Raw genomic sequence first — 22866 nt, 5'->3', positions numbered from 1 at the left:
AAGGCAAATCTGAAAAACTGTCACAGACCAAGAGACACCATGAATAAATGTAACGTGGTCTCCTGGGTGGAATCCTGAAACAGAAGAAAGAGGACCTTCAGGAAAAACTAGTGTAAGCCTAACACACTGTGGAGTTGAGTTAACAGGAATGCACCCAAACTTCTTTGTTGTAACAAATGCATCCTACTCATACAAGAGACAAACAACAGGAGAAACCAAGCTGGAGGCATGTGAGAACCCTCGTCCGATATTTGCAACTTTTCTGCACATCTAAAACTATTCTAAAATAAAGGGTTCATTTTTTAAAATGTGGTATCAGCTAGCGGGGAGGTAAATGTGCATGAGGATTTAGGAGATTCCTAGGAGAGGGGACATCAGTTGTTGAAAGACCTCCGGGGGTGCTGTCATTGACCAACAGTGAAGATTTCTGCTCAAAGAAGTTTTAGGAAGTAATATGCTTTAGAATTGCCCATGTTTCTCTCCAACTTCTCCCTTTATTAATACTTTGAACTGCCAGTATTTTGCCACTAAGGGAATACTTACAAGTCATCAAATTGCTTTTTCACCACGTTTTAGCACGTGGTGGACCCAAATAAGGTAAATGGTATCTAACATCTTGCAAAAGAGGAGACAATGGGCCCAGTTACACAATAGCAGCAGAAAGTCCCCATCATAGTTGCCGTGGAACCACACAGAGGCAATCCACGCACACACGCACACACGCCCATGTTGGTTAGTAGTGTGTACTGCTGACATAGAAAGACAAATCTGGGAATAAAAGTGTTTAAAGGTCCCTGTTTTTTCTTTTCAGATCATTGAAGCTCAATTATTTTCAATAATCAATTTCTATTTGGGAATCAAAAGTAAATTTAAAAGACTGAAATTCATTTCATGACAATTGAGGATACACTTTCTAGCTCATTCATTTTTTTCCTGAACTCATGGGCATGGGAGAAAAGTGGCAAAACTCAGGAACAGAAATCCCACAGCTCACACTGGTGTGAAAGGTTTGATGAGCAGATTCAACAATGAACTAGTCACTGACCCACTCTGGGTTTTCAAATATATTTTTATACCATTTTTAAATGGCTTATTCTATTACATGACTATATCCCAATTGATTCAACAAATATCTTGCTGTTTGACTATTTTAGGTTATTTCTAATTTCTGGCTTTGATAATCATTGCACAATCAGGACAGGCAATAAATCTCAGTTAATGTTCTCAGTTTTGACCATCCATTGGGATGATTAACCATAAACTAAGAAGAGAACTGAGTCCCAGACCCAACTCTGCTACTTAGCTAGCCCTGTGACCTTGAGCAACGACCCCAGTATTTCATTGCTGAAATAAGAAGACTAAGTTAAATGATCTCTTGGCTCCTTTCCAACTTTAAAAACTCCATGATTCTCATACTGCTTGATGCTGAGTTTATCAGTTTTATATGTCACATTAAGACCTGCTCTAAGAGCTTTATGGATATTGCCTCATTGTTACCACAACCCTATGAAGTAGCTGCTATTACTACTTCCATTTTAGAAATGAAGCCCAGAGAGACCAAGCAGCTTACCCAAGGTCACACAGCTGTTTGTGGGATTTAAACTCAAGTAGTTTGCTTCCTGAGTATCCCTTGCACAAAATGGGTCAGGGGATTGCGGGTGGGAATAGGGCCAAATTTTAAGGAGACAAAACCTAGTGACAACATTGTAAATCAACTATACGCAATTAAAAAAAAACAAGGCTAATGAATGATAACTCAGTTCTATGCCCACCCACTTCCTTGGACTAATCCAAAGAGTTAGGGCAGATACTGTTCTAACCCCCAGAATAAGGCCCACTGTCATGACAGTTAAGTTCACACTGGTTGCAGGCAATGTAGATTCTTCACTTACATTGACTATGGTGATTTGATTGCACAGAATCCTTATTTAATGTAGTGTTCAATTTAGAAATTTGATACCATCAGTTTTTTTTTACACTTGTTTTTCTAATGGAGGCAGCCATTATTTTTAAACCCCCAAAGGGAAAAGCTCCTAAAGACTTCCATCTGTCTTGCAAACACAGACAGAGAATTTCAGAGTTTAAACCTGTGGCCAATAGGCCCGCGGAACGAGTGTGTTTGTGCAGCTGTAGGACATCCTGACGCACTGACGTGAACAATATCCCCTAGACTTGCTACAGGATATTTAACAGATTAAACAATGCCACTCATCCTTAGAGTTTAAAGAAAGCCTAATTAAAGAGGGAAAGGGTCACCCCGTCAATGGAAAATCAATTGTAATGTAAACAAAAGCATTTTAAGTTTCATAGATCACTGATATTGCTATAAACAAAGGGTTCTGGTAACAGATATGGTGGCTGTGTTTAGGAACAGCAAGAAGTATGTTGCAGAGAAACAAGAAAGGAACTAACTTCGTACCTTCCTTCCCTTCCCTAGCCATCTCCCACAACAACACTCAGAATCCGGGGTGGGGAGCAGGTCACGATGTGCAGAGGGTGGGCTGTGCCTGAGCTAAGGGAGGAAAAGCTGACACACCTCCAGTGGACAAGCTACCAACTGAGAGAGAATTTCACCGCTGTGGGAAGACAGCAACCCCTCGATCTATGCTGAGCGTGTACGTGGGGCTGAAACTTCAGGAGAGAAGCTGGCAGACCTTGTATATAAATCGTAATCAAATCACACGGTATCTCTTGATTTTGAAGTGAGTAGTGACATTCTGCCCCAAACAAAATTAAGAAGAATTTCATCATAGAGGATGACTGTAACAGGAGTAATATTAAAATAACACATTCAATCTGAACCAATATCTTTGGGTCAAAAGATCCAGGAGAATCTATGTATGATGGGACTGACTCTCTCTGCGGTCCTACAGTCAGCCTGGCAGTCACATCACGTTCTGTAAGGACACTGGTGGCCACGTGTACAATTCTGGACTATCCTCCGCAAGGCAGAAATGAAACCTACAGCCTTATACAATGAGGCGCAGGACACTGGGAGATAGAAGCTGAAGACTCCTGCAATGGAGGCAGAATGCTGGGAGAATTACGTCAATTAGTCATAAAGAGACCCCAAGGCACTCAGATTTATATCTCTGTCATTCAGTTAAGAAGTGGCGGTGACAACCCAGGCACCTGAACTTGGACAGGCGCAGTGAAAATGGATTGGAAGTGATGACTAGATCCAAGAGACATTGAGAAGGAAGAAGTAAGGAGACCAAAGGGCTGCTTGGAGAAGTCACAGGCAACTCCAAGGGGGGACCTCTTCGAGGACGTGATGGATGTCAAGAAGAGATGAGGACTTGGAGAAAACTTGTGTTCAGGCACCACGGACATTCAGGGGACAGTGTCCGCAGACAATCAGAAATACATCATTGGCACAGCAGCAAGAAGTCACAGTTGAAGTTATTTGGGGTGGTCTTCTGAATAAAAGCACAGGTAAGTTAGGGAACACCTCTTAGGGAATGATCACATGAAGGAGGCAGCAGCCTTTACTCAATTAAAAAAAAACACCTTAGACTCTGTACTAAGAACATAAGATAAAGGGAAAAGTTTATTTATTTGTTTTAAATGCACAAAGCGTAGTGGGGGGGGTCACTCAAGCATGTTTATGGGCTAAGAAGAAAGAGGCTGGAGGGAGGGAGAAAGCAAAGATCCAGGAGAGAACAGAGTAACACATGGGAACCGAGTGCCCTCAGGATCACGGCCAGGCTTGGGTGGAGAAGCAGAGCCTGAGCCTCACGCGGGGAGTATGAGGAAGTCACCAGGACGGCAGGAAATGACAGCGGCAGCAAGATGGGAAGAGCAGCTCAGCAGGATGGCGTGCCTTTCAGATGAGAATCCACACAACAGTGGAAGCAAAACAGGCAGGAAGAGCTATCAGGAGTGGATCGAAGGTCAACAGCGAGGCGGGGAGGAAAACTGAGCCTCTCTCAACAGGGGAGAGCAGCCAAGGAGAGGTGGGCTTCAGCCAAAATGAGACAGAGAATGAAGGAGAAGTCCTGGAAAAGATGAGGATGTAGGAAAATCTGCTTATGGCGGAATGGAGTCATCCACTCCTAATGAATTTATTGAGTAACTACAATAGACAAGCTAATGCACTGGGGCTATGATAGTGAGCAAAGATGGATTGATCTCCGCCCTTAGGAGGCTTCTGGACTATGATGGGGGCTGATGTCATCCTGGCAACCATCCATTCTGATACCCAAATATGGCAGGTACTCAGAGCACAGGGGACGTGGGCTCGCAGTGAGGCCAGGGAGCGTTAGTTCTCTTGATGGGCATGGCATGAAATGGTCTCCAAGTTCGGAGTTAAAATCCAGGATAACACTGTTTAAGCATACAGAGATTTTGTCTAGTTTCATAACATTGCTTAAAAGGTAGAAACACCCTATCTCAATTAAGCGGGAAATGATTAAAGGTCACTGAAAAGAAAGGATTAACATTCCTTAGTTTGTACACCTAATTCTCTAGAGATGGAAGGACGGGGGGTGGGGGGAGAGAGAGAGAGCGAGCAAGAGAGAGAGTGAAAGAGAAACGATTCCATCAGTCGTTTTTTTTAAAAGAAAATTTTACAGTAATGATGCCTTTAGGTTGATTTTAATTTTTTTCTCCAATATAGTCACTAAAGATATCCCACTTAAGAGATGTTCTATTTTGGTTTCTTTCTTGAAAATGACATGTGTGTCAAGCAAACATTCCAGAGAACGGGCTGTACCAGCAGGAGCTGGGTACAAAACCACACTGAAAGGCTCTGAATCCAATTAGGGCACCATCAAGCCAACACGCTTATTCCAAAATTCTTTTCTGATATCATTTTTATTAAAAATTTCAATACTGGCTTGAAGGAATGTTGAATGTGTACCAGAATGATGAAGAAAGCCCATAATTGAGCTTCAGAAGTAGCCAGTCACAACTCATTGACTTTTCCAGAAGCAGTAACATTATTTTTAATTGTTCTTATTAAGTGAGTAGAGGGGGAAAGACTGCCTCTTCAAGGAGTAAGTATATGAAGAAAAATTAATAATCCCCTCTACCGTATCAGGAGTCCCATGAGGACAGAGACCGGAAGGGTTTTATTCCCGGTGATGCCCCCCACCCTGTATGTAAGCCACAGAAATTGGTTCATAAACATTTACAAAATGAATAACTAAGTCATGGACAAATGCTTGGCAATAATTTACACGGCCTGGCCTATCTTGGCTATGATTTATTTTAGCAGGTCTTTCGACTTTTCACACAGAGGAAATTGTTTCCAACAGTGCCTTCCTGCAGCATTCCAAATATTTTGAAAGATAATATAACAAACACTAAAGTTGTAAATTGAGACAATATCAAAGCCAGCAGGAAGGATGATTACCCCTCAGAAGAATGGTACACACGTTGGTGACAAACGTTTCAGGTGAACAAACAATTGCTACTTACTGGATCATTTTAAACAAGTTTAAAAGACAATCAGCAAAGGTAGATCCCTGAAAACACAGTTGAAATCATTTAGATAGGAAAATAATCTTTTAAGACCTTTCTATTTCCACACAGCGATGAATGGTGAAAATTACTACCTCCTTTTTTTTTTTTTTAAGAAACTACCCATTCTTTGCCTCTTTTAAGAGGCGACCACTCTGACGTCGCCTCCTTCCTTCTCTAAACACTCTAAGCACATCAGGCATCTCAGACTTGTCTTCAGTCTCCGCCTTCTTTCTCCTAACTGGGTAAGTCAGAGGCAACTCACTTTCAAGGTAAAGAAACTAGGGAAGGTTAACTCTCTCACTAAATTGGAACTAAACCCAACTGCTTTCATTTTTTCCACTCTTTTCAGCATTACACGTGAGAACTTGAATCTCTCAGAAAACTAGGAAACCGTTTAGAAAATCATGAAACCGTATTTTTAACCTTCAATCAGATTCTTCCATAAGATAACATCATGAAGGATGTTGAGCTCTGCGTTGCTACTTCATACTTTCAGTTCACTAAATACATCAGAAACTGGTAGAATGACAGAGTCCTCTGGGGGCAAATATCTGACTGCACAGTGCAACATCTCAGTTACGAGAATCACTTCCAAGACCAGCAACCAGGTACTTTGTGCTCAGTCGAAACAGAAAGCACCGCCTCTCCTATCTCAACTTTTAGTTGAGTATCGACTCTCTCCTATTACACCACTATCTTAATGGGGGCCAACACAAATGGAGAGATGGCTGACATGCTGCTCTATATTAAAATCTCCAGAGAAATAAGAAAATGTTTTGTTTTAATTCTTTAGCTTATTTGGCACCCAGGTAACACTATTTATATGCTTAAAAAAAAATAACAGTCATGTGAGTAAAAACACAGAACTGTGAGTACCGTAGAGGAAAAACAAGGGCTTTGGGGCCAAAAAGACTTTAACTGAATCATCTTTCCTTCACATCCTAGCTGGAAAACTTGGAAAAGTCCTTCAACCTTTCAGAGTCTTTGCCTCATCCACAGGAAGGGATAATACAATTTACCATTTGGGTCGTTGCTAGGGTAACGGAAAGAATCTAGGTGAGGGGTCATACCAATGTTCAAGAAAGGTCAGCGCTTCCCACTTCTAAGCAAGTGGGAAGGAGGCTTTTAGTAAAAGGTTTGGAGAGAATAAATGATAGAAATGGATTGATTATTTCTAATCTGGAGCAACAGGGGTACTGAAATTTCTTTGAAAGCTATTTTCCTGGTCTTCCAAAGAGCTTCAGGAAAACAAAAACACCCCCCCCACCCCCCCACCCCCAGCAAAACAGACTCCAACCTGGAGCCACGTGTGTTCTCCACTGTTCTTAAGACAATTGCTGGGAGCTGCTGAGACCAACTAGCACTTAAGGGAGATCCCCATCATCCTACAGCAGGAATGCCCTGGACTAAGGGAAGGAACGAAGCAAGAAGGTCAACATCACCTACAAGGATTGGAGAGAGTAGCTAGACCTGAACTCGGCTCTATCTCCCACCAGCTAGAAAGTTGCACTTTTTATTTTTTACACTTATACCTGCAAAAAAAAAAAAGTAATGTTAAAAAAAGACAATCTATTTTATTCAGAAGGCTGGTTGCTTACTTGGTTAAAAAAATACTTAGTGATTCACATCGAAAATTTAGTTATAAAACTGTCTACAATCTAGCTGGGCTACAAGCTACCATTGCTTCTAGTGCTTTTGTTTTGTTTGTATTTTTCCCTTTTTTCTTTCTGCTATAGCTGCCAAACACAGGAAGTTGCATTTTACTCCTGTTTCCAAATATGACTAATGTCAAAATCTAAAGAGGAAAAAAAAGTTCTGTCTTGTGACTCTGTTAACCTCAGATCCTTTGCAGTTAAGGTCACTTTCATGCTCAACATAAGCGGCGAAGTCCTGAAGCACTCCTGTTTACTGGGAATTGTTACCTGCTGGACTGGCTGAGAAATCATTGCAAAGGAAGCCTCTGTTTATTCTGCACCCTTCTCTTTTTCAGATCTACCAGGAATCTTGGGCTCTTTTTCTTTGCCCCTAGGACTAGGTCCCTAGCAATAAAAATAAAGTTGGACTGGTACTGCAAAACCATAAGTAATTATTAATTAAATCCTTATCCATTATTTTCATTGTATAATAAGACTGCATTTCTAAGCCTTAGGATACTGAATTTTGCATCTGAAACATCAGGGTCTTGGATCCACGTGAAGTATTCTCACTTGAAAGAACACTAATGTTCTGTGACTTTTAACCTTTCTTAGATTGAGTGTTCAGCAGATTCTAATCTGCAAAATGCCTTAAAAGATGAAAGTGACAGTCACAACTAATAGGGATGGAGGCTTGGCTAAAAGTCCCCCACCCCCACCCCCAGCCCATCACTATTTGGACTCAGATCAAGACCCAAAAGAATTGGGTCTTGCATGCAGCTTTTTTGGCAATGTTTTCTATCTCAGCCATCTGAAGATCTAACTTTTAGGAAACCCCTGGTCCAAAAGATGCCTTAAAAAATTAAATAATTTTTGAGGTTACTGGAGAGTTTTAAATCCTTTTAAGAGAGGACCTAGGATTGCTAGATTCAGATGCACCCATATCTTACTTGTGTGCTTAACTGGCTTGAGGGACCTATTCCACTTAAATTAAGGGATTTTGAACTTCAAAGAGTTGAGTGTACTTCTGAAGCATTATCTTCATGGTTTGTGACAAGATGAGCAAGTGCACCCAAACTGTCCATCTCAATGAAGAGTGTCCTGTGAAACTTAACAAAAGATAAGGAGGTATCAATGAAAGCCTTCTGGTATTTTGCAGTGTGTATGGGACATGATACAAAGGTGTTTAGTCACATATGTATCATCTTTGGATTTCTAACCCGACACAATGGGGCTGCTACATTTTCTGGTAAGAACATTCTTGTTCTGGTTTTACTTTGACAGGTGTTTAAACACTATCTTTCTTTAGCATCCCTATTCATTGTCTTTCTTATTTTAGCAGCTCTTTGTGAAGAGACATGTCATTCTGCTGGATAGCAAACACATCTAAGACAATGAAAGCATACAAAGTAAGAAAAATCAAATACTGAAAAGAAAAAATATACATGGAGTGACATCTGGGAACAAGACATTTCTCTAAATAGACGCCCTCAAAGAAGATCATAAAACTAGTCAGGTAGCATGCGTTCAGCTGCTGACCACACTAGAATGAGAATCTTGATAAGCTTTTTTCCCCCGCTCTCAGCATTACTCAAATCAATTTGGTGTTCCGATCACAAGACACTGGTCATTATTTCTTTTAGCAGAAATACAATGTTCGTTAAGACTATTTTCCAATCTGACCCTATATACTTCTTTTTTTTTTTTTTACTCTATATACTCTTTATATTCTATGCTTTACTTCTTGAGTGGCACTGCCTAGGGACACTGGTTGGTTGTCATGGCTGAAACATCACCAGCGCATCCTCTTACTCAAGTCGTCTCTACAGAGCATGTGGCACCGTTGAAGGTGAGCAGGGAAGAGGCTATAATCTGTTGAGGAGTGGAAATGAAGAAACCAGAATAAAGACAATGGATCCAGTGTGCTTATGGGCCATGGTGAATGGATCCCAGTTTGTCAACATCTTTTAAGGACACTGTCATGGGTTGAATTGTGTCCCCCCTCCAAATTCGTATGCTGAAGTCTTAACTCCAGGTACTTCAGAGTGTGACTGTACTGGATATGGCCTTTAGCGAGGTAATTAAGGGAAAGTGAGGTCCTATGGGTGGGCCCTAATCCAGAAGGGCTGGTGTCCTTATAAGAAGATGAAGTTTGGACGTGGGTGTGCGTGGGCACAGAGGAAAGACCACACAGGGAGAAGGTGGCATCCTCAAGCCACGGAGACGCCTCAGAAGAAAACAAGCCTTGATCTTGGACCTCTAAGTTCTAAGTTCTTGGATTCCAAAACTGTGAGAAAATGAATTTCGGCTGTTTGAGCCACCCAGTCTGTGGTAATTTGTTATGGCAGCCCTCGCAAACTAAGTACATTTACTATTGTCTATAAAGCTACTTATTCATACAACGAAGGCAGAGAAAACGTCCCACGGCTTTCAACCTCACCTCTACCTCTCCCCACCTAAGAGGGGAGAGGGAGCTTCTTCCAAGGCTTCTGTGCTCTGCTGACGTTATGATGCCTTTGTAAATTAAAACACCGTCATTTGAAAAATGAGGTATAACGTGTTCTGACATTCTGCGGTTGGATGACTAAAGGGGGTTCGGTTTTCTAAAAGGGCACAGCTCTAGATTCTTTTTTAAAATCTCAAGTTTGATTTTATCCCTTTTGTGTTTTCTTTCAAAGAACTGGCAGCCAAATACTTTCCAAGAGACAGAACACCAGTTGCGCACATATGTATACAATTCCGTTTCAGGAGACTTTAGGAAAATGAAACACAGCTCAGCTGGGCCTGCAGGAACGTTCGACATGAGCCCCGTTAACTCGTTCTGCCTTCTTCCAAGTTTCCATCCTCAGCCGGCTCGTCCCCAGACAGATGGGCAGGTCAGCACAAGTTAACTTTACAGATGTAGAAGAGATCTTGAAAAACACAAAATCGCTTTGAATAGATGGAATTGGCAACAGCGAACTGAAATTGTCCTTCTCAGTCCTGTGGGGCTACCCAGCTGTTGTCAGAAACGTTTTTATTCTGGAAGGAAGGTCCAAGGCCTTGCTCAGAACACCTTGGACAAACAACGCTGGCCTTCCTCAGAGAGGCTGAGAGACTGTTTTAAAAGATCCCAATTAAAACTGCCTGGAGTTGACCCCACAGTGGGTGATGTACTGCCAACAGGCACACTACTGAAAGGAAAGACCCCGGAAAGCACTGAGGCAAAAATAAAAAGGCAAACGTTTCCAAAAAGGAACATATGAAAAGAATTTTTACATAAATGATTGCTTCCTTTTGGAGTTTTGACAATTTGCTGCCCACATTTCTGAAAGAGAAAAGGGCCCGGCCTCCTTTTTAGAAATATGTTTTACTGAAATCTTTCTTACAGTTCCTCCCACTCATTATTAAACACCTGTTTTCATCGAGCGCCCTGTTCTTTTGACTTTGGTTCCTCGATAAGTAATTAGCAGGCAGCTACCTCAGATGAAGTTCACAGGGGGTCTTCCTGAAAAGTCCACAGAGTTGAAATTCTGTGCCTTTTCCTTAAACAGTAATTGCCCTTCTACTGAAACTCTTTCCCTTTGAATGGAACTGCATTTAGCTCAAACGTGACTGCGGGAAATGAATTATTTTGCAGCTTATAATATTAATAAAACGTACGTAAGAGCAAAAAATTTCCTGGCAATGAGATTGTGCCAAAATTGTTCTTGGCAATGGGAGTACTTGCTCGTGAACAAGACATATTAATGACCAAATTCATCAAGGCACTGGGTACAGAACATTAGTGTTTTGAACTGGACAGTTTGTAATTTCTACCTCCAGTCAAAGGAAGATACGCGCGTTGTTAATGAAGAGAAATCGTCATGCGAAGCCACCCTCTAAATACTGCTAATCTCCAGAGATTTCTCACTTCAAGAATCTTCTGTAATACTTGTTGAAAACCCAGATTCTGAGGTCCCTCTCCAAAAGATTCTGACTTTACTGGCCTAGAATATGGAGCCCAGAAATGAGTATTTTTAGCAAGCATATTAGGTAATTCTCAGAATCAGGTAAGTCTGTGAAGTACCAACTTTCAGTTGTAATACCCTAGCCAGACCAGTATCCCATGAGGATGACACACCCTTAAATAACATGCACAAAATACAGGAAAATTAGTTATTCTATACAGATCTTAAACATGAATCCTTTAAAAAAAAACCAGCAGCAGATTACTATCACAGTAAACGTATTTTAATTAACCTATTCTGTTCAGCTATAAAACTTTTAAATGCTCATAAAATGTCTTTAAACCATAACAACAAAAAAAGGTCAAAACTGAGTTCTTGTGTGACAATCATCCAAGAAAATCTTTTGAAATTAATTAAGAACTATTTGCTAAACTACTGAAAAAAAAAAACAAAAAACTAGTCTTATGGATAAAGAGAGAGAAAATGTTAATTGTGATGAATAATAAGTGATGGTGGGTGTTTGTGCATATACAGCAAGTTTGCTCAACCTTATGACCCAGCCAAATTGCTAACTAAGTAGGAAGCCAGAAAAACAGGCAGTTTCAAATACAAGGTCTCAAAAAAGAAAAGAAAAGAAAAAGCCCCATGAGCTTTTCTCAAGATGCTATCTGGGTGCTCTGCCAAAATAAGGAACTAGCTGCAGAAAGAAATCAGACATGGCTCCAGCTATGTGGAGATCCAACATAAGAGGGAAGTGGAAGGAATCCCCGGGATGATATGAAAAGAGATCCCAGCGCAACAGCTGGGCAGCAGGCTTAGAGGAAACACCGTCTAAATTGGAACAGAACAAAGACCTCAGATAAACTTCTCAAAGAAGAACTTGAAAGGATAACAAAATTGTCTGGACATACTGAGAAGAGACCCGTGTCACTGGGGAAAGGTTTGGGGATGAGTATATAGGACCCTTAGCAAGCAAAAGCACAAACAGGGAAAGCAAAAACTCTGCAGGAAGGAAAAAGTAGTAACAGGTTACCTCGAGGCTTAGCTGTCATCAGCTCTTACGCAGTTATAAGGAATACTGATCTGATCCAATGTACAGCAACAATGTTAAGAAGATGAGAATGTGGGAGGATGGGAAATGCGTGATTGGGGTGGGGGCAGGGGTGAGAGGAGGTGTGAAAAAGGAAGCTATGTCTTTAATTTTCATACTGTGAGGTCAGTACTGATGTGTCAAGCTGAACAATCAATAATTAGCCACGTAAGCAAGCTATTCAGAGATTGGAGGTAAATACTCAAGAATCAGTTTAAACAACTCTGCATTTCTTGGATGCTACTAAACTTTCTGATCAGTTCCTACCACTCTACTAATTTACAATCTGGCCAAACAGAGCTGTTCATTTATTTCACCATTTTTGTGTCAGGCATATCTAGGAATAAGGAGACACATTGGGGAACAAGACAGATAAGTCCTCAGCTCCCGGAACTTAGGTCCTAGTGAAAGGAGACAATGAACAAATAAACACACACACACACAAACAAACACACATGATAATCTGAGTGATAAGTGCAATGAAAGAGCAGAGAAGTGTGACTGAGGGGTGGGCAGGAGAGGTCCCTGTTTAAGGGATAATGAGGGGAACTGGAAGCAAAGAACCAGATTTGGAAAGAGCCAGGGGGAGAGGGTCCCAGATGCCCTGGGCTAACAGGGAGCAGCAAATGCCAAGGCCACAGGTAAGAGTGAGCCAAGCTTGTGTGATAACTAAAAAGGGAGTGAAGCTGTGGAGGGAGGCAGGGCTGGGGGGGAGAGGTGGGCCAGGGAGATGGGAGGGGTCAGGGATCATACAGCCGCAGGGTGAAATCTGGATTTCATTCTAAATGCAATGGAAAGACATAGGAAGGTTCTGAGTAAGGAAATGACATGATTTATGTTTTTAAAAAATTACGTTAGCTATTATGTGGAAAATGACTTGCAGAAGGCTAAGAACAGAAGCAGGACACCAGCCCCAGCTCACTGCAGTGGTCCATGCGAGGAGTGGCCAGGGCTTGGACTGTGGCAGTAGAGAGAGGGAGAAGTGAGTGCACATGAGATACATTTTGGAAGAAAAATGGGCAGAACAAGTTGATAGATCAATGTCAACAAGAAAGGGAAAACCCCACGGATGACTTTTAGATTTTTGTCTAGAATAAGAGAGTGGTTGGAGGTATCATTTGGTGAAATGGAGGAAGTCAAGGGAAAAACCAGTTTGGAGGGCAAAATAAAGGATTCTGTTTAGACCCGTTACCTGTGAGATGCCCCTTAAGAACTGGAACAGACCTGTGAAATAGGCACTCGTCTATTTGAGCCTGGAGCACAAGGAGAGGGCAGAGATGCAGATATAAACTTGGGCATCACCCTACTCGCACTTCTCCAGCCACCCTCCAGGTCAGGAGTTCACCTCACCTTGTTGGATTAACGCAGTCTACCTCTTGGTTCCTGCCTTCAGTCTCCCCCATGAAATCAACAACGCAAGCAACAGGCAGATTCAGCCCTTTGAAGTAAAAGCTCTCATCATTTCTCTCACTTGATAAAAAGCCTTCCATGGTTCCCACTGCCTGTGTCTTGCACTCTTGCCTTCCAACCCTCTCCATCTCAGAGCCTGAATTCTTGTCCCCCTTCGGTACTTTTCCACCTCTCTGGTTTGTTCCCACAGTTCTCTGGGGTCCCTTCCCTTCTAGCCTCATTTCTGCACATCTTCCCTTCCCTAAGTATCTCCTAGGCTCAGACCCTTGTGAGCAGGGTCTGTGCATGATTTACCTTTGACTCTTCCCCCACAGCCTAGCATGGTCCCTCACACCTTAATTACTTCAGTTCAGGAACTGTCTGTCAGATATAAGTGCCACTCTTTCTTCCTTCTTACTAACCCCTCACAAAATGAGCTGATTTGCAGGATATACCATTTTCGTAGTATTAAGGGTTGCAATGTTTTATCTGCCAGAAGGTTTATATGAATAAAAACTTCCAGTCCCTTGAAATCAAAATAAATGGAGGAGTAGTTTACAAATATAAACGATAATGGTTAGACCCAACTTTTAATGATATCCGTCCATTCTCTTCTGGGAAACAAAAACTGTTGTTTTTCTGGTTCCCCTGCTTCAGATGGGGGTTGGGGGTGAGGCAACCAAGTAGTGTTTATTTTCTTAGGACCATTTCTATCTCAGTATCACTTTTACATAAGTTACCTCTTCACTAAATATGAAACTTTACTCTCAAGAAGAGCAACTCTCAAGTAGCCAGTTACACGAAAGTTTCCCGGGTCAGGAAAACATGTTGGAACTTTTCCTCTATTCAGATTAAAGAGGCTTAATTAGAGGACCAACAGTCCAGGCTTCTTAACTCCTTTTCTCCTGCATTAAGTAGGCAAAGCATGAAGTCTGACTCACCCATTGGCTACTATCTTTTCAGACTGCTGGAGATAGTATAAATTTAAGCTGAAAACTCACTGGCCAGACCTGATGAGCAATGGACCAAAGAGAAGTAGTTGAGATTCAAATTTGCTCACTCCTCTTTCTCTCCAACAGACCGACAATCACATTATGATCAAACAGACTAAGAAAATCAAACCTAAAAAGCAGATGGCTATATTAGAACCTATAACCTAGAACAAGTTAAAAAGAAAAACAGGTTGAAAACCAGCTGTTGGATTTAAAGCTGAGTCAGATTCCATGACAGCTAGAGAAAAACTAACACAGTTGCAGGTCAGCTCACGGCTTTAATTCCAGAGAGGTCCGGGGGTCCAGGTGGACTCTTGATGTGACCATATCCAAAGCAGGGGAAACCCGGGACTGTCACACTGCTTTCCTTATAAATGAATGTCCTCCTTTGTCTCTGTCCATATATATTTTTCTTTTTGTATATATTTTAAAAAATAGAATCGTATAACTTTAAAAACTGCCTTTTCACGTTTTTGTTTATTATGAAAGTCACTTTTCAAATATAGTTTTACATCATGTTTAAATGGCTTATTCTATTATCTAACTATATCTCAATTAATTCAACAAATATCTTTCCATCTGACTATTTTAGGTTATTCTTAATCTTTGTCTTTGATAAACATTGCTCCAGTGAACAAATATTTACTATCTTTACAATGTTTGTAAAAGTATATGCACATTTTAGTATTTTTAATATATATTACTAAGCTGCTCTCTGATAGGCTGTACCAATTCAAACTACCACAAGACAATCACCTCCTGGAAATCATTCCTTTTAATCTTTACTAAGTTCATAGGTGATGAATGGCACCCATTTTCTTTTTTATTGAATTGCTTATACTTTATTCATTACATCAAATAGTTACTTCGCATTTCTTCTTCGGTTAAGTAACGTGGGCAAGTGAACTTAACTCTCATGCTTCAGTTTTCCTCATCTGCAAAATGGGGATATTAATAGTAGTGACTCTCTATGGATGCTGTGAGGATTAAAAAGTTAATTCAAGCAAAGCACTCAGAATAATTCCTGACCCATAGTGAGTTCACAGTTATAGCCACTGGCTATTTTGAAAAATTCCTATTCATGTTCTTTACTCATTTTTCTATTTGAATCTTTTATTATTGATTTCTTTTTCTTACTGATTTTTAAGAAGTCTTACAACATTAAGCTATTAGTCATTGTTTTCTATATACAATACAAATATTTTGTCAACTTCATGTTTTCCTTTTCCGATTTGCTGATGATGGGTTTTTTGCCATGCAGAACTTTAAGGACTTGATATCATTAAATCACTCACTTTATAATAAATTACAGAGATTAAATATTCAAATATGAGAAAAATAGGAAAGGAAAACGTGTTTCTTGATAATTTCAGTTTGTAAGAAAGAAAAGGATAGATTTGACTCCATGAAAGTTTAGTTTTTATATTAAAAAATACATAAGAGTATTAAAAACACAAAAAATGTTCACAATATATAACAGACATAAGGCTAATCTTAACATACAAATCTTTGAGAAAAGAAAACATAAAATAAGGAAAAGCTATAGATAGGCAATTCTGAGAAAAAGAAATACAAATGCCCTATTTCACTTATAATCAAAATGAGATACTACTTTTTAACATATAGATTTACCAGGAATGTTAAAAGTTAATTATACACAACTTTGTGGTCCTATAGAGTTGTGCAGAGTGTTCACTGCACAAGGACAACTAGACAAGGGAGTGAGCTGGGGCTGAATTCCTGCTAATGTACCACTTGTTAAACCATATGCCTGCAGGGCTGCCTCACCCAGAGGGAGTGACTTCTATTTCTCAAAAAGGGCCATATGCTTTAAGAGAGACCCTGATATGCAGTGTTGGTCAGAGAGTGCAGAAAGAGGAAATCTCATCTAGTGAGCAGATCTACTGACACAGCTCTTAGAGAGCACTTCAGCAAAGTCTATTCAAACACTACAAATCTTTTGACCCAGCAATTTCATCGCAAGGATTTTACTGGTACACATAGTGCGAGATATTTAGATAAGGATGTTCATTTCAGCTTTGTTCATAACAGCACACACACAAAAGAACTCCAGAACAATATAAAAATACAAACATAAAATGTAAAAACACAATAGAGTTCTTTTAAAGGAAATTATGATATATCCACATATTATAATATTGTTTATAGATTAAAAACATCAATATAGAAATATTTTCAAGTTACATTACATGAAAAACTCAAACTCTAGAGCAGTAAGCATAATGTCTTGCTTATACTTTGAGAAAGATTATACATGAATAAAAATGGTCTCAAATGAAAAAAAGTTGTTCATGCTGCATTATAATTAAAAAAGAACTGGGGGTCTGGGAGAGAATAAAATAAAATAACAAAATTCACTTTTGGTAAAGTTTGACTTTTGACCATGTGCATGTTATTTTCATTAAGAAAAATAAACTATACATTTTTGCCTTTATGATTTCTTCTAATACTGACTTTACAAGGAAATGGATAAATAACCCAGGCAGGACAAAAATAAGGCCTTGACAAAAATATGGAAACCCAGAAATAGAGATAGATATAGAGACGTTCTATCACAGTCTAGGTGGGATCCTACGTATTTTACTAACTTATTCCCTTGTCTTCTAAAAAATGAAAAGAGTGGCTTTGTCTGCCCTTTCAACTCAAAGGCTCTGGCAAAACAACCAAGAGCTAATCTGTGGGATAGTGGGCGTGGGGTGGAGCTGAAGACTGGAATAAATAGTTACTTGATTCAGATAACACCCTTCAGATGAGAGAGCCAGAGCAACATGCAATTCTTGAAGTAAAAAAATAAAAATAAAAACAATACACAACTCTCATTCCTATAATCACCGGCTTCAAGTCAGGCTGCATTGAGAGTATTTGTTGATTCATTCATATACTCAACAAACTATTTTTGTATCCAATCTGTCATGCCCTGTACTGGGCAATGAGAACACTCGAAGTCTCAGCACTTCAAAGGCATGAGGCCATAGCCATGGGGATATACCTATTTAGCCTATGCTTAGAAATAATAAATCTAATCCTCAATAAAATACTAGGAAACCAAATCCAGCAACATAGAAAAAGAATTATATACCATCAAATACATCATATAAAAAGGATTATACATACATCATAGCCAAGTAGGCTTTATCCCAGGAATGCAAGGTTGGTTTAACACCTGAAAATCACTTAATGTACTATGCCATGTTAATAGAATGAAGGATAAAAACCATAAGATCATCTCAGTAGAAGCCAAAAGAAAAAAAAAAAAGCCTTTGACAAAATCTAACACTTGCATGATTAAGATGTTCATAAACTAAGAATAGAAGGAAACTTTTTGATAGAAGACACCTATGAAAACCCCACAGCTAACATGACACACAATGTTGAAAGACTGACTGCCTTTCTCCTTAGATCAGGAACAAGACAAGAATGTTCACTTTTGCCTCTTTAACATTAATCCATATAATAAGTGAGGGCATTTAGACAATGAAAAGAAATAAAAGATATTCAGATGGAAAAGAAGAAGTTAAAATATCTATTTGCACATGACCTTGTATATAAATCTTGTATATAATATGACCTTGTATATAGAAATACTAAGGAATCCACTGAAAAACTGTTAGGACTAAAAAAATGAGTTCAGCAGATTTACAAGGTACAAGATCAATACATAAAAATCAATTTTCATATATCTGTACACTAGCAAGCAACATTCTGAAAATGAAATAAGCATACAATTTCATTTAAAATAGCATAAGATGATAAAATATTGATAAATGATATATTTATCAAAGAAAGAACAAGACTCATACACTGAAAACTACAAAACGTGGGAAAAAATAAAAAATCTAAATAAATGGAAAGATATTTGTCTTTATGGGCTGAAATATCTCATACTGTTAAGAGAACAATTATTATTCAAATTGATCTACAAGTTAAACACAATGCCTATTAAAGGCTCAGGTGGTTTTTTGCAGGCATTGACAAGCTGATTATAAAATTCATAAGAAAACTGAAGGGGATCAGAATAACCATAAGAATTTGGAAAAGAAGAACAAAGTGAGCAGACTCACTCTTTTCTGTTTCAAAATTTAGTACACATCTAGACAGGGTGGCATATTAATAGCCATACACATCAATGATAGAATTGAGAGTTCAGAAGTAAATTTGACATATATAGTCACTTGATTTTTGACAAGGGTGCCAAGACAATTCAATAGGGAAAGAAATGTCTTTTCAACAAACGGTCCTGGACAATTGGATGTCCACGTGCAAAAGAATGAAACTGGAACCTTATATCACACTGTGCATACTGACTCAAGGTGTATCACAGACCCAAATGTAAGAGCTGTAACTGTAAAACTCTTAGAGGAAAATGTACGTGTAAATTGACATTGGTTAGGCAATGGTTTCTTATATATGACACCAAAAGTACAAAGAACAGCAACAACAAAGCAGATAAACTGGGCACAATAAAAAACTTAAGTTGCAAATCACAGTACCAAGAAAGTGAAATTACAGCTCTGAGAATGGGAGAGAGTATTTTCAAACCATATATCTGATAAGGGACTTCCATCCAGTATATAAAGAACTCATAACTCAATAATAGGAAGTCAAATTACCCAATTAAAACTGGGCAAAGGATTTGAACGGTCATTTCTCAAAGAAGACATACAAATGACCAATAAACACATGAAAAGATGCTCAATGTCGCTCGTAAGTAAGGAAATGCAAATCAAAACCACAATTAAATACAGCATCACACTTATTTAAGATGGCCATAATCAAAAAGATAATAACAAGTCTTTATGAAGTTGTAGAGAAACTGGAACCTTCATACATTCCTGGAGGCAATGTAAAATGGTACAGCTGCTTTGGAAAACTTGCAGTTCCTTGAAACATAACATAGTGTTACCATATGATCCACCATATGATTCCACCAAGAACTTTTATATGAAGTTCATTGCAGCACTATTCATAGAGCCAAGAAGTAAAAATACTCCAAATGTCCATCAACTGATGGATAGATAAATAAAATGCGATATATTAATACAATGGAATATTATTTGGCAATAAAAAGAAACGAAGTACTGACACATGGTACAGCATGGATGACTTGTGAAAACATCATCCCAAGTGAAAGAAGTCAGTCACAAAAGGCCACATGTGGTATGATTCCACTGATACAAATTGTTCAGCATAAGTAACTCTACAGAGACAGAGTGGATTAGTGGATAATTAAGGCCTGGAGTGGAGGTTGAGAAGGATGGGGGAAAAAATGGATTGATGGCTGCAGAACACTGTGAATATACTGAAAAACAATGAATTGTACACTGTCAATTTGTGAATTTTACAGTATGTTAACTATGTTAATAAAGTTGTTTTAAAAAAATAGAAATAATGAGTCAAACTGCACATTTTCAGAAATAATTATGACTGGTCTTCTTAGATCCCAGAGAAACAGATGCAGCCCTAAGCTGAAAGGTTCAAAAGGGCCTGAAATCAAGAGAGTGAAAAACAAACTAACTTGTGGCCTTTGGTGATGCTTTTTACAAAAGCCCAAATCAAGGAACAAGTCTAAAACTACCCAACTCTGTGCTATTGATTCCTCAGACTCAAACAGATCTTCCCCTATGAAAGCATTTAAGATGGGAATCATCCTCACCACAGTTATCCGTAGCAGCCACTCTGGATTTAAACAGCTGGTAGGTGCCTGAGGTCACACAGAACAAAGATCTTCACACCATTTGTGAAGCCAGTGGCAAACAGCTAATAAGGAGTGAAGGAAATACTTGGAAGAGTAGAGGGTCTGACGTTCTCAGACTCAGAGAACACCATCATGGTTACGAATCTTAGGTACAGCAACCAAATGTTCTGTTTTGGTTGTTTCTTAAATTTTCATTTGGAATCTAACGGCAAAACTTCAGGGAAAAGGAGTGACAGTGATAGAATTTAGAGAACCTAAGTGGATATCATGAGAAAACTCCTCTGCTCTTAACCATACCAAGACTTCAGCCATAACAACTATCATCCCTTAGCCAACAAAACAAACCGCAAAACCCTCTACTCATGATGTCAGGATTGGTCACTTCAGTGTATACAAACTTTCAATCAACTAAACAGAGGACCTACAATTTAAGCATAACACCATCCCATGAGATATTTCTCTGAAGCATCTTTTATGGTTAAGCATAACTTTTTGTTTTAATTACTTTTTGTATAAATAAACTGCCCAACTTTTGACATGATTAGTCATTTTACTAGGAATTATAGCAATCTGGGTATTTTTTTGCTGTCCTGGGTAAGAACTACAGCACATTAAAGGAAGGTCACATTTTAGGATTCTACTCTGCATCTTAGTGATCATTTATATAATATTCCTTGATTTTTGGAAAGGCAAAATTCACTTTTCTAATATTAACCCTAACAATATTTTGTGGCAGAAGAACTAAATTCTGGGCAATACTTTATACCTGTTGTACTGGAGTATTGATCTAATTCCACACTTTGCCAGTGCAGAAATTTAAAAATATAACTCTTCTTGAAATGAAAGGAGTCACACTGCTTTAAAGTAAGACAAAAGGAAGTATGCTTTAATTGCACAAAATAGTTTACTAAAATTAAGATTCTAATCAACATTCCCCTCATAATTTCCAAAAAAGCCATCAGTATGAAGTCTCTTCTGTTCTGGGGCACTCACTGTACAACCTTGCCGTTAATAGCAAGGAAAGATGGGATCTTTTTTGGATTCTGATTTCTCCCCTTTGCAGTGGGTTGGTTCTCTTGAGGCATTAACATAAGCCGGAGCAAAGCTTATGATATTGCAGGGAAGCTCTACAATCTAAACAAACCCCTGCGAGGTGGGGGGAAGCGGGGGAGGGAGGCGGGAATGACAGAAGTCTATCTAGTTAGAGACATCCTGGAGCTGATTAAAAAAGATCCTTCATCTGTGCCCTGTCATTTCCTTTCAGCAAGATCCTGTTGATGTTTACCCGGTTTGAAAACTCTATCAAATATCTCGAGGAATAACGTAAATGCCCCCTTTGAGGTTTTTTGTTTTTTTTTTCTTGACGGAAAACTATCAAAACAGTACTTTTAAAATTTATATCATTATCCAATCACAAGTAGCGCCACCAAAAAGTTGTTTATCCCTGCACTGCTGGAGTAGTGCCAGACGTACCTTCCTTCCCCTTTTTTTTTTTTTAAGAAAATGAAAAAAAAAAAAAAGAAACTTAAAACAGGGCAATATAACTCAAACATTAAGCGCGTTTCCATAAAACTAACTTTAGTCCTCAATAACTGAGTTCATGAGATGTTTCCCCAGATTGTATAGCTTATGTGTCTAACGTAAACAAAACAAGCATCATTTGAAACAATTAAGCACTTTTTGGTTACTTATTAAGTATTCAGCGTTCTGCCAGGATAAGAGAAGGCAATCAGCACTTCTACTCTGAAAAACAAACCATAAATCAGTTGACAAGCCTGAAAGAATTCAGTTCTAGTCTGTTCGGAAACCAAGCGTAAATACAGAAAAACCTGTTGGCACGTTTATCTTGCTCTTTAAGTTTCGCGTTTTAAAAACAAAGCAATACGCAAATGGCGTTTCTCATAAATTTCAGGCTCAGAAGTGATTCAGATAAACACCAAAGCGAGGCATCTCGTACAGAAAATGGAGCCTGTGCCTTTAAGGTAAAATCGGCTGGATCCCAAAAGGCATTCCACTTTTCCACGACAAAGAGTTTTGGGGAGCGCTACCTCTCGGGTTTCTCCGAGACTTGGCGGGTTCGGGCAGAGCCCGGCTTGCAGAGGAGCCCTCGACCGTCCCAGCTGCCCCAAGCAAGCCCAGTGCCCGCGCGGCGGGACCGCATCGCGTGCGCCCGGGACTCACCGCTGCTGGGCTGTGGGGACAGCGTGGAGACCGAGGTCTGGCCCATGTCTCGGGTCGCAGGGCCAGGTCCGGCGATCACGCGGCTCTTTTGGTCCTTGGATCATGGGTCCGCTCGCAGAGGGATTTCCAAGCGTTCATTTCCCGGCCTGTGCGGAGCTGCCCGCGGGGTCCCCTCACCTTCTCCCCTTCGCGGGTCTCCCAGTCCCGCCGGCCGCAGCCGGCGCGGCGGATCCTGCCCAGCGGATGCCTGTCATTCCTCTATGCAGATTAGCTGGGGTCAAGGGTCACGGGGGAGGAGAGAGGGGAGTGGGCGATGGGGGCGGTGGAATGAGAGGGGCGAGGGAGTGGGGAGCCGAGAGGCCGGGGCTGGTCCAGCCGCGCCCGCGGGGGCTGTGAGACCCGTAACCCCCCCACCGTCCCACCCTCGCCCCAGGGTAGCAGAGAGTTCTGGCGACTCCCGTTTAACTTA

The 22866-nt window shown here is 39.9% G+C and overlaps 1 protein-coding gene across 3 annotated transcripts in view; it reads right to left on the bottom strand.

The window, feature by feature from the left end:
- The window catches only part of PHACTR2 (phosphatase and actin regulator 2), a 115174-nt gene extending 92540 nt beyond the window's left edge, over positions 1-22634 (bottom strand). For all 3 annotated transcript variants that reach the window (XM_006197757.4, XM_015247198.3, XM_015247201.3), the window contains exon 1: positions 22398-22634. In XM_006197757.4, the coding sequence (XP_006197819.2) occupies positions 22398-22443 (46 nt within the window). In that variant the 5' untranslated portion in view covers positions 22444-22634. The remainder of the gene's footprint in view (positions 1-22397) is intronic.
- Between the last annotated feature and the right edge of the window lie 232 nt (positions 22635-22866).

This window comes from Vicugna pacos, chromosome 8 (assembly GCF_048564905.1).
Source record: "Vicugna pacos chromosome 8, VicPac4, whole genome shotgun sequence".
NCBI lineage: Eukaryota > Metazoa > Chordata > Mammalia > Artiodactyla > Camelidae > Vicugna > Vicugna pacos.
This window is presented reverse-complemented; position numbering and strand designations above follow the sequence as displayed.